A 13157-nucleotide genomic window follows, 5' to 3' on the forward strand; every position below is an offset into this window, starting at 1 on the left:
CTTGGCCCGCCCCCACTCCTCATCACCATGACAACCCAGCTGCCAATCAAACAAGCATTGTTGGGTAAGAGAACAAAGGGAAGGGAAGACAAAATGGCTGACGGGGAGCTCCGCCATTATCAGTCTTGCTGAAGCAAAGGCAGAATAAGCAGTGGGTTTTCTGGCCAGGCAGGCCTTGTTGGTCAGAGAACCACAGTCTAGCCTGCAAACATAAACCAGATCTTTGAAAAAGGGCATTTCTTCTGCTAAATGGAGTCAGAAATGAGCCCAACGAAGCTGCAGAAGTGCCAGACTGTGTTGTCAAAGCTTCTTGGCCCGCCCCCACTCCTCATCGCCATGACAACCCAGCTGCCAATCAAACAAGCATTGTTGGGTAAGAGAACAAAGGGAAGGGAAGACAAAATGGCTGACGGGGAGCTCCGCCATTATCAGTCTTGCTGAAGCAAAGGCAGAATAAGCAGTGGGTTTTCTGGCCAGGCAGGCCTTGTTGGTCAGAAAACCACAGTCTGGCCTGCAAACATAAAGTAGATCTTTGAAAAAGGGCATTTCTTCTGCTAAATGGAATCAGAAATGAGCCCAACGAAGCTGCAGAAGTGCCAGACTGTGCTGTCAAAGCTTCTTGGCCCGCCCCCCCTCCTCATCGCCATGACAACCCAGCTGCCAATCAAAGAAGCATTGTTGGTGTAAGAGAACAAAGGGAAGGGAAGACAAAATGGCTGACGGGGAGCTCCGCCATTATCAGTCTTGGTGAGGCAAAGGCAGAATAAGCAGTGGGTTTTCTGGCCAGGCAGGCCTTGTTGGTCAGAAAACCACAGTCTGGCCTGCAAACATAAAGTAGATCTTTGAAAAAGGGCATTTCTTCTGCTAAATGGAATCAGAAATGAGTCCAACGAAGCTGCAGAAGTGCCAGACTGTGCTGTCAAAGCTTCTTGGCCCGCCCCACCTCCTCATCGCCATGACAACCCAGCTGCCAATCAAACAAGCATTGTTGGGTAAGAGAACAAAGGGAAGGGAAGACAAAATGGCTGCCGGGGAGCTCCGCCATTAAGGCAGAATAAGCAGTGGGTTTTCTGGCCAGGCAGGCCTTATTGGTCAGAGAACCACAGTCTGGCCTGCAAACATAAACCAGATCTTTGAAAAAGGGCATTTCTTCTGCTAAATGGAGTCAGAAATGAGCCCAACGAAGCTGCAGAAGTGCCAGACTGTGCTGTCAAAACTTCTTGGCCCGCCCCCACTCCTCATCGCCATGACAACCCAGCTGCCAATCAAACAAGCATTGTTGGGTAAGAGAACAAAGGGAAGGGAAGACAAAATGGCTGCCGGGGAGCTCCGCCATTAGTAGTCTTGGTGAGGCAAACGCAGAATAAGCAGCCAAACTCTAATTATAGGAAATAAGGAAATAAAGAGTATTTTTTTTTTAAAAAAAAATACAGTCCTGTGGAGAAAAAAGCAATGGAAAAAGAGGGGCCAGGTGAGAAAACTGGGGGCGGGGGGAGGGGGAAGGAGAGGGAGACATTTATTTCCTTCCCTCAGAGCTGCATGAGGGAAAAGTTGTTCCAAGCCACTGTTTCCCTCAGACGGAGGAAAGATAGGAAAGAAGAAAAGAGGCCCAGCCAGGATCCAAGCAGTGGAAAAGGGAAGCAAAAAGTCAGGGCTTTGATACAAACAGAAATAAAAACTAAGAAAATAAAATAAAATAAAAGATCCAAGTTCTGAGAAAAAGATACAGCCCTAGAAAGCGACACTAGAGAAATGGAGGGAATAAAGAGAGGAGCTAAAGAAGTTAAAGAAAAGAAAGATGGATAGATATAGTGACATTGGACTTTAAAGAATAGAATGTAGATGCCAAAAAGGGATAAGGAGCGTCTGGAAATGTATATATCAATGTATATTGTATATTGTATTGTGAAGGTAGAACAGTCTTATTAAATATGTATAGAGTTGTAATAGTAGTAATAACATGGCATATACTTGATATAAATGGAATCAGGAAATATGTAAATTTATATATAAATTGAGAACACATGATATAGTATTTTAGATTTGACAGAGATGTTAAAAACCAGAGACGTGGAGCAAAATTCACTGTTTTTTCTTTGTTTTTAAATGCAATAAAAACTTTCATAAATAAATAAAAAAAAGAATAGAATGTAGATAAAGAACTTAGGGAAAATAATTACAATAGAAAATAGTTCCAGTATTAAGATTAATTTCTCTACTGGTTGAAGACATTCATAATTTACCGTTCCTTTTTTTTCCTTTTTTCTTTTTCAATTTGTAAATTTCCCTTTTAAAAATAAAAGTCTTTCCTCAGCCACTGAGGAGCGATACAAAGAACCCAATCCACTGTCCCAAGTTTCCAGTGCTTTGAGCCCAAAAATCATGTATCTCAGGGATCCCCGGGCCACGGTCTACTACCGGGCCATGGCCTCTTTGCAACCGGGCTGAACAAGCAGTGGGCCAGTGTATGCGCAAGTGCGCATAGCTCAACTTGCACAAGCAGCAGGCTGGCACATCTGCACATGCGCGCAACTCAACTTGCGCAACTCCAGCTGTTCGTGCACGCATGTGCATGCCGCCCCACTGCTCAGGTAGGTTGAGCTGCGTACCTGCCACTCGTGCAGCCCGATTCCCCGCCCCGGCCCGCCTGCCAAGCCACAAAGATTGAGGACCACTGATCTAGCTTATTCTTCTGTAAGTTCAACCATTTGGAGAAGTGACTGTCCAGCCCTTTCTTAAAAATATCCAGAGATGGAAAATCCATAGGTGGACTGTTCCATTGGGTTTTTTTTTTCTTATGTTCAAATGAAACCAAGTCATTAGATGTAGGCAAGGATGTAATGGAGGCTGTTTAAGGAGCAGTAGTAAAAAAAAACCACTGAGTTATTTATATAGGGTAGAAAGCACTAGAAACATTCATCATCCTTGCAATTTCTGTCCTAATCCGGCACTGTGACATCAGATGAATCAGGATAGATTGAATCTAGCTCAGGATCAACAAGTCCAATTCTACAGATGTGCAGATATTTTATTTTCTACATACATACATTTGTATTCTGGATTGTCAGGAAGGATTTTTAATGAGAGGTGGGTATCTAGTCTATGTTTGGCTTTCAATTTTGAATTTCAAATTTCTTTAAAACTATCAATTTAACTATACTGGTATATTCTATATACTTCTGGTTGGACAGGAAGTGACTTTTTTGCTGTCCCCAGCCTCCGGAGACTCCTGGAGAGGCTCTGGAGGTTGGAGACAGCAAAAAACATCACTTCCTATCCAACCGGAAGTTGGCAAATGGGCCAAGGCATTAGAAAGGCTGTTTTCACCCTCCCCTGACTCAAAGAGAGGCTCTGGAGCCAGGTGTGAGAGAAAAATAGGCCTTCCCCACCACGCCCTGCCCTCCAGAGGCAGGAAACAACCTGTTCCCTACTTCTGGTGGGCCTATAAGGCCTGAAAATCAGCGGGCACGCCGGAGCTGAGCTCGCATGCCCACTGATAGGGCTATGTGTGCTACCTGTGGCATGTGTGCCATAGGTTCGCCATCACAGCTTTATACCATTTTTGACAAATGGCAGTCCAATTTCTGCTTGAAAGCATCCAGTGATGAAGCTCCCACAACTTCTGAAGGCAAGCTGTTCCATTGGTTGGTTGTTCTCACTGTCAGAAAATTTCTCCTTATTTATAATCTCTCCTTGATCAGTTTCCATCCATTATTCCTTGTCTGGCCTTCAGATGCCTTTGAAAATAATTTGACCCCTTCCTTTATGTGGCAGCCCCTCAAATATTGGAACACTGCTATCATGTCTCCTTTAGTCCTTCTCATTTGCATTTCATTTGCAAATGTCTTCTTTTAGGCTTCTCTTCTGCCTGATTTGTCCAATCTACACATTTTCCAACGTATTCCTAGTAAATGGCCATTAAACCTGGAATTCTTCTAATTCAGCCCCCTGTTCCAAGGTCCCTTCTTACTCTGTAATGCTGTAAATCTATACTGTCTTTTCTGTGTGCTCAGTCCAGTTCAGGTCAGAAGGAGTACTCATCTCACATTAACTACATGATCAGTATGCTATTTCCGAAACACGGTTAAAAGTGGACATTTTGTTTCTTCACTTACCTTGTTGGAGAAGCACTTTTCTACAGTGAAATCTCTTGAGTGGGCAACGAGTTCTCCACTGGGCAAAGTGGTGTAGAGGAGCAAGCGGGTTATGGGAGCAGTGTCAACGTCCACCAAGAGATTCAAAAGGAAGTCCCCTTTGGGTTCTAAAGCAAGAAAATCCCAGGTGGAGGAAAGAATGTGAGAGAAAGAGATTGAAAAGGGGAAAGTTAGAAGGAATTAATTCCAGTTGGAATACATCAGACAACCACAATGGGCTGAGAAATATGGGATAGAAGTGGATCGTTGAAGTATCAGGAGGTGGAGGGCTTCAGCTGTTCTCTTCTCCTTCATAGTTGTATGGGTGCACCTTATCCATGAATCAGCAAGTGAATCTCCCTCCAGTAACATCTTCTACCGCAAAGGAGGGCAACGGACATAAAACACACCACATGGCACATGCCATGGAGCCAGTGGTGAAATATGAACCGGCTTACTACTGGTTTGTTGGTTGCGCATGGGCAGTGCTCACCACGCACCAAATGCGAGGTGCGCGCACGCAGTGCACGCCAAAAGGAGTCATGGGGTAAGTAGAGGCACGGGGGAGGGGTGATCAGCTGTGGCATGGGATTTTTTTTTTAACTTTTAAAAGCATTTTTTTACAACCTATTCGCCTGAATAGGTTGTAAAAAAATTATTTTAAAAGAAAAAAAAGGCTCTGACGATCGCGTGCCACAGCTGTAATCGTTGGAGCCTTTTTTTTTACTTTTGAAAAGCATTTTTACTGCTGTCTCTGGAGAACCGGTGGTAAAAAATGCTAAATAAGTTTTTTTAAAAAGTTTTGAGGATCGCGCGTCACTCACATGATCGTCGGAACTTTTTTTTTACATTTTTTACTACCGGTTTGGCAAACCAGTAGCCTTTTTTACTACCTGTTTGGGCAAACTGGACTGAATTGGGAGCATTTTACCCCTGCATGGAGCCCTTCAACCCTTTGCGACCTTAGAAAATAAGGAGAGGCACTACTAAGGGTTGAAATTGGAGCCTTTTGTATCCCAGGCAGTTGGGAGCTCCACCCTCTTCCCTCTCTTTTATCCTTCTGCCTTACATGCATTTGCTTTCCTCAAAAGCTAAGTGACATCTAGCATGCTAGGCAGCAACTCTGAGAGGCTGAACCCCTGAGCCTCTCTGTGGATCTCCAAGAAGGGCTTATCCTAGAAGAAATGGTGGTAGGCAACTGGGCAGCACGGTGGCTGTAAAAAGATTCACTGTGACATGCAGCCAAAACTCAGGATGAAAGAAGTGGCTGCAGAGATTTGCGAGGAATGGCCTGTTCATTCTCCCCCCCCCTCCCCCCCCCCGTCCCCATCCTTTCCTCTGCTCACTGGCAAGGCTGGCTGTATGTTCCCACATCCAGTGCTGGGATTCAAGTAATTTAACAACTGGTTCTCCGCCCGAATGATTTCTTCCAACAACCAGTTCGCCAAACTGCTCAGAAAGTTAACAACCGGTTCTCCAGAAGTGGTGCGAACTGGCTGAATCCCACCGCTGCCCACATCCCTTTCTCTGCCACTGCGAAATAGGATATAGCAACCAATTGCAAGTGGCAAAACTTTGTAGACCAGCAACGGGCATCCAGCATTTAGCAAGGGAGAACTGGATTACCTATAGACTGACACACTTCAAGCCAGCATTTGAAATGGGAGTGATGGACATTCCAGGGAAGCTTTTTGGCAAGCATGGAGGGGAATGCAAGCTGGTGTGGGGAGCATTTACCTTTTCCCTGTATCGGCTGTGTGTGTGTCCCACCTCGTATGATGTCTCCCTTAGCCATCACCTGGAAAACAAAAGAGCAATTCTTGCAATGCAGGTCAGAAAACTAGCAGAGGATTGATGGAATGGTGGCAGCCATCATCTTATCTTGTTGGACTGCCTTCTGTTGATACCCTTGATCAAAATACTTTCAATAGCTCCCTGAAGTTGGGCAACAGGTTTTCCAGTCATTTAGCAGCAAGCAACTCATCAACAGTAGTGTGAGCCAAAGCAGTCTTTGGACTTAGTTTTAAAAAAAGCAATCATCCCTCTGAAATTCACTCTAAAATCACAAGGGAAGAAGCTGAATATCTGGGGCATAGTGACATCCTACTCACTAGGGCCCATGGCTTCCTAAAATTGGTACAACTTCAAATTCCAGCTTCTAAATCCCAGTTGTGGTTTATGTCATTGGTGAAATCTAAAATCTGTTACTATTCTACCTAATACTGAATCTTCCATCCATCTATGTCCTATAGTGTATCCTCACATCAGAAAAAAGAAAATATATTTCTTTTCTAACTCACCAGATAATAAAAGATAATTTCGTTCTTCACAGCATTTGGATCCAGGATAAAATGCACTTGAATATGATGTGTGTCGCCACAGCTCAATGTTTTTCGCAGAGGCTCAATGTGGAGGTAACTTTGACTTGGTGAGTAAAATCGGTTCACCAAGTGCGAGGCACGTTGGTGATAAATGTTGACCGAATTGTCACACCATTCATTTTCTTTGTAAACTCCCTGTTTATAGAAAGGCAAAGAAACCACTCTGCTTAAAGAGCAAAATATATACATTTTTTCTCAAAATATAATTACTGAATGAAAGAAATAGCTAGACCAGTGCCATGCTGGCTGAGGGATTCTGGGAGTTGAAGGCCACAACTCATAAAAGTGCCAAGGTTGGAGAGCCCTATAGATAGGCTCGATAATTCAGATCAGTAGTATTGCAGGGATGTTTACAGCTAAGTATGAGACAGCAGGGCAGGTCCCTCCTTTAGACACTTTCATTATGACATTACTCCAGGGAACCAAAAAGACATTTTGCTGGGTTTCTTTACCCTGCAGTAGAGCCCCAAGGTATATAAGAGTGACACCTTTGTATGTTAAGTGCATCTGAAATACACATCCAGCAAAATGATTGTTACATGCAATGAAGAGCAAACTGAAACACATGTTATGAATGTTAGTGTCCTACAGCAAAAAGGAAGTTCTCAAAGCTGTGAGAAAATTGGAAAATGATAAGGCTGCAGGGGCAGATGGTATAGCAGAAGAAATGTTCTGGGATGAAATAGGCAATTTGCTTTATGGAATAGCAATGCAATTTGTTGAATGTACAGCATCTGTGTCAAACAATTGGAAGAACATTGCTATTCCCCATTACAAAGGGAGGGATAATGAGTAAATGCAAAAATCACAGGGGGATATGTTTGTGAGTTCTCCCAAAGATGGTGCTTAGCAGAATTTGGATTGAAAAGGACACAACAAGGGATTGTTTTTCACTCCAAAACACTCACCTGCCAATCGATGGATTCCTCTGTGAACTTTGATGTATCTATGGAAAACTGTATTCGTCCTTCCTCATTGGTTGTGTACCTGGCTGTGTATTTCACAGAAGGTCCTTTAATCTCAATGCTCTTATTAGCCATCGGCATATCCATATCATCCACCAGTTTCATCTACGTGTGGAAAAAAAATTAACCCACATCCAATTATTTAGATTTCAACTCTCATTGGGGGCATACCTGGAGTGTCAAAAGTCAAGATGGGCTGTAATCATGCCACCAAAGCCTTGACTGGTTTTTATGTGTGTTGCTCATGTGACACTTGTTAAAAAGGGTAAAGGCTTTGATGCCTGGCCACCATCTTGACTTTTTTGATTTACTCATGAATTCATTGTCCAAGGGCCTTAATAGCTTTGTGGGTCTTCTTGAGAGTCCCTCTCCCAAGCTGAGCAGGGCCAGGATTCCTGAGGGGGGGTGGAGCTGCTGACATAGGTGGAATATTTATAAAAATAAACCCCCAAGGTAAAGATAAAGGTTTTCCTGCACATGTGTGCTAATCGTTTACGGCTCTAGGGGGCGGTGCTCATCTCGGTTTCTAAGCCGAAGAGTCAGTGATGTCCGAAGACGTCTCCATGGTCATGTGGCAAGCATGACTAAACTCCAAAGGCTCAGGGAGCACTGTTACCTTCCCACCAAAGGTGGTCCCTATTTTTCTACTTGCAATTTTTACATGCTTCCTACAACCGCTAGTTGGCAGAAGCTGGGACAAGTAACAGGAGCTCACTCCATTATGTGGTGCTAAGGATTCGAACCATTGAACTGCTGACCGTCTGATCGACAAGCTCAGCGTCTTAGCCACTGAGCCACCGCATCCCCTAAATCCCCCCCCCCCACAACCCAATTTCCCCCCAAATTTTAAAGGCTAGAATTATTGTCCTAAACTCCCATGGGGAAGGCCACCAAAGGAATTGTGGCAGACTATATATGATCTTTGGTCTACCCTTTTTTCACCCCTGCCATATTGACTGCAGAATTTAGGGGTTCTTCTGTGCGGTGGGTGGGGAAGAATGATAGCAGCTGAGGTTGTTGAGAAATACCATCTGTTAGACTAGCATTGATGGGTGTTACCTGGTTTGGATAATGAAACATCTGCAAGAAAATAACCAAGCTCAGAAAGCATCAAGAACCTCTCAAATGCCGTCTCCTTGGACTTGGACAAAGAGCAATTGGTTGAAAATCAGTGTTCAGCTCTTCCCCACCAGTCATCTCTTTCCTGCTGCCTTACCTCCAGGAAAAGGGGGATCCCAGGCTTATAATAAGGCTCTGCGTTTTCGAAGCTCAGTTTGCTGACTGTTGTAGTGATGCTTATTGTGCTCACCGCTGCCATTTCCACCCCTGTCAAAGAGAGGAAGCATTGAAAGAGACAGGAAAGGTCCAGAGACTCTGAATTAGCAACAGGGATATACAGTGAGCTCCCCCTTCAGGAGATGGGTGCAATTGGGACCCAGAAACCAGCCTTATCTATTATGCCTCCACCAGTTAGCATTGTATTCAAGAGGCTAAAATTTGTGGGGATAACGCTAATGCAGATGAAAGTAAATATGTATGTCCCAGTATAATATTGCAGGATCCAGTCTGAGTTGGTCACTAGGACCAAAGGTTTATTCTTCCGAGCTTTCTGGCTCGTGCTGGAACCTTATGAACCTTATAAATCCTTATGATTTATATTGATATATTGACCATCAATTGTGTTGTAAATGTTGTACCTTGATGAACGTATCTTTTCTTTTATGTACACTGAGAGCATATGCACCAAGACAAATTCCTTGTGTGTCCAATCACACTTGGCCAATAAAAATTCTATTCTATTCCTATTCCTATCATCAGGATACTTCTCTCTCTTGAGAATATGTGCATCAGGCTGTTCAATGGTTGTATTTATACAGTTCCCGGTTGTGTCTAGATTTTAGTTATTAGGGCATTAATGACTGACTATTAAGTCGCTAATTTTGTTTTGTGTCACAGTGTGGCTTCTAAGTACCTGATAGGCTGGTATCAGGCTGGTGGTAAATCAGCACTCCTACTGACTGACAATATTTTGGAGAGAGAAAGGTTCTCAGAAGATGGGCTCTAGCATGACCCCGAAAGCTTAGAAGAATAAACTTTTGGTCCCAGTGACTGACCCAGATTAGACCTTGCAATAATAGCAATGTTTCCTCTGAGGTGCGTGCGTGTGTGTGTGTTTGGGTGTTGGTGGGTGTTTGCCTAGCAATTTCTACTAGCAACTGAATACTTTGTATGTAACTTTGTAGGTACTCAAATCAGCATACATTAAAAGAAAATTTTGTTGCACAAAGCTCTTAAAGGGTCACCACCTCCAATATACACTACATAAATAGGATAAAATAAATAAATACAGAATTATGAATTAGATCACATCTGGTCTGAGAGTAATACAGTGATCTCCCACTCTCGTCATAGATCAAAAGATGCTGATCTATTGAAACCTTGTTCAGAGGTCTTAGACTGGAACTTCCACAGAGCAACAGTTCTCAAACATGTTGGTCTCAGGAACCCTTTACAATCTTAAAAATGATTGAGATTCTGTCTATAAATATATACAGTATTAAAAATTAAAACTGAGAAGTGTTAAAACATTCATCTATTTGACTTTCCAGACCCCCTGAAAGGGTCTTTGGGAGATCACACTTTGAGAATCATTGCACTGGCCAATCATAATCCGCCTGAAGCCCTTCAGCAAAGGAAAGTTCACTGTTTCATATGGTAGCCCATTCCATTGGTTCACCCTTCATCCAGTTGGGAAGTTCCTCCTGAGATCTAGCCCAACCCCCTTTCCCTGCTGCTTCCTGAAAGATACCTGTGCCTTCCTCGGTGATCTTGCCTTCTGCCTTAAGGTGCATTTCCAAACCCTTTTGCTTCAGATGAAACATCTTGGTTTCTACCACCTGAGAGAAACACCCATGCCCATTTGCCTGTAAGGGAAAACAAAAAATACTAATCAAGAAGCCAGTGATTTTAAGGACCATGTTTCCTTAATTGTGGTCTTCTTCAACTGGCTGTATTCATTGGAATTGAAAGTCCATAAGTCACAGCTGGGGAGGAAAGCTATGGCAAATCTAGACAGCGTACTAAAAAGCAGAGACATCACCCTGCCAACAAAAGTATAGTCAAAGCTATGGTTTTCCCAGTTGCAATGTATGGCTGTGAAGGTTGGACCATAAGAAAGGCTGAGCGCCAAAGAATTGAGGCCTTTGAACTCTGGTGCTGGAGAAGTCTCCTGCGAGTCCCTTGGACTGCAAAGCGAACAAACAAGTCAGTTCTAGAGGAGATCAACCCTGTCTGCTTTTTAGAAGACCAGATCCTGAAGGTGAAACTGAAATACTTTGGCCACCTAATGAGAAAGAAGGACTCACTGGAGAAGAGCCTAATGCTGGGAAAGATTGAGGGCAAAAGAAAAAGGGGACGACAGAGAACAGGTGGCTGGATGGAGTCACTGAAGCAGTAGACATGAGTTTAAATGGACTCCAGAGGATGGTAGAGGACAGGAAGGCCTGGAGGAATGGGGTCGCGATGGGTCGGACACGACTTCACAACTAACAAACAAAGTCACAGCTAGCCTGAGCTGTGTAGCTAGAGGTCATCGAATCAGCAAAGGATACTTTACAGGTTACTGTAAGAATATTCAAAAGTTGAAATCCAACCAGGTACTTGGGAAACTACTTGCCTGCTTCAGTTCAACCTTGCCAAGTTTTCTCCAAGATTTGGAGAACCTTGAGGCCAATTCCCCTGTTTAGGAATTTCACTCGATTGATCCCCTACCTACAGTGGCTTTCATTGGAACATATCCGACTCTGTCCCAATTGATCCATCAGTCCTCGGCAGCAGAAAAAGAACAAAAAGAGCTGACAGGAGCAGAGAAGTGGGATCCTCAGAAGGAGAATGGAAAAGAATACTGGTATGTTGTGTTTGTGTGGGCGAGTGGTTGTGTATGTGTGTATGAGAGAGAGAGGGAGGAGGGAGAAGGTATGTGACCCCAAGAGTTCTGCAGGGATCATTATAATCACCTTTCTTTGTAGACATTGAAGGAGGAGAACTCTTTTAGTTTAAGGTGGCAAAAAAAAATCAGGAGTCTGATAACCCCTTTTCTGACTTATATATTTGTCAAATGGCATAAGCTTTCATGAACTGCAGCTCATAAAAATTACAATTTTTAAATAAAATGTGTTAGTTGGAAAAGGCATCTCATTCCTCATTTTCTTGAATTAGCTACGCACTCATACACAACCACTGGCACTCATACAACTCCGGAATCAAGAGGAGGTTATTAATGCAAGCACAAAATAGGGGTGTAGGAATATGCAAGGGCAGGGAGAATATTTTCGAAACATGGCAGATGAATACCTTTTATGAAATCCATAAGAAAATCAAACAGCTCTCAGAGAAATTGCCAGAAATTTCTGGAATAGCCATGTTTTGTGTCATCTAATCCCCTTTCCCTGTCATTGAAGCTGATTAATGAGAGCTCGCTTCCTTCATTTGAGGTCTGACGGTAGCCTTTGTTCCTCTAGAGCAGGGGTCTCCAACCTTGGTCTCTTTTAAGACTTGTGGACTTCAACTCCCAGAGTCCCTCAGCCAGCAAAGCTGGCTGAGGAACTCTGGGAGTTGAAGTCCACAAGTCTTAAAGGAACCAAGGTTGGAGACCCCTGCTCTAGAGCAAAGATAGTCAACCTCTTTAGTAACCAGACTTACATTCCCATCTTCCAATTGTCCATGCTGGCTCAAACTAGCAGGAATCAGAACGAAAGAATTTTTGATGAACTACACATTCCATATCCCATCTAGAACATTTTCCTTCATCTGGAACGTACCTCTCCACTGTACTCTTCACACAGATTCGGGTCTATCCCTGGACAGTCATTATATTGCACATAACGACGGCAGATGGTCATTTTCACCAGGCCAGGGACAGGTTTCCCATAGGTATACCTGCATCCAGAACCAAACTGATTAAAGAGTTAAAAAACAATCTACAGCAGTAATTTTTTGCAATGCTTTTATGATATAGAAGGGTGAAGGCTTGCCTCTTTTGTGAAAACAAGATAGACTGCATCTGCTTGTTCTTTTGAACATTGCAACTTATTTTATCAATATGAGAAATCCTCTTGCCAGTGATGTTGTGAAGCCATAACCCCAAACATGGGGCTCCATTGTTCCATCAGCATGATTGATTATGGACGCTGGTGACAATGCTCTCCTTCTCTCTCTTTTTTTAAATTTGCATTTATATCCCGCCCTTCTCCGAAAACTCAGGGCAGCTTACACTATGTTAGCAATAGTCTTCATTCTATTTGTATATTTATATACAAAGTCAACTTATTGCCCCCAACAATCTGGGTCCTCATTTTACCTACCTTATAAAGGATTGGAAGGCTGATTGGGCCTGGTGGGACTAGAACCTGCAGTAATTGCAGGCAGCTGCTGTTAATAACAGACTGCATTAGCAGTCTGAGCCACAGAGGCCCCTCTGGGGGGGCCTGACTAATGCCTTGGGCTGGACAGCCATGAGACCCATAACACAGGGATGTCACCTATCTTGTGAAAATGGTGTTTCAAGGAAGGCTTGAGGCTGACAATGCATCTCATCCCTGTACTATGCATACATTAATCACTGGAAAGGGGACTGGAATGTTGCATATCGTTGATGTGAAAGAGCACAGTTTGGAAGA

At 43.4% G+C, this 13157-nt stretch overlaps 1 protein-coding gene across 1 annotated transcript in view; it reads right to left on the bottom strand.

Moving 5' to 3' along the window:
• The window catches only part of LOC131191513 (alpha-2-macroglobulin-like), a 108624-nt gene that overhangs the window by 75009 nt on the left and 20458 nt on the right, over positions 1–13157 (bottom strand). The window contains exons 8-14 of the mRNA XM_058169733.1: positions 12300–12417; positions 10289–10403; positions 8696–8805; positions 7423–7584; positions 6434–6649; positions 5871–5931; positions 4116–4261 (exon numbers count right to left, since the gene is read on the bottom strand). Of these exons, the coding sequence (XP_058025716.1) occupies positions 4116–4261; positions 5871–5931; positions 6434–6649; positions 7423–7584; positions 8696–8805; positions 10289–10403; positions 12300–12417 (928 nt within the window). The remainder of the gene's footprint in view (positions 1–4115; positions 4262–5870; positions 5932–6433; positions 6650–7422; positions 7585–8695; positions 8806–10288; positions 10404–12299; positions 12418–13157) is intronic.

Source organism: Ahaetulla prasina, chromosome 2, assembly GCF_028640845.1.
Source record: "Ahaetulla prasina isolate Xishuangbanna chromosome 2, ASM2864084v1, whole genome shotgun sequence".
NCBI classification, from domain to species: Eukaryota; Metazoa; Chordata; class Lepidosauria; order Squamata; family Colubridae; genus Ahaetulla; species Ahaetulla prasina.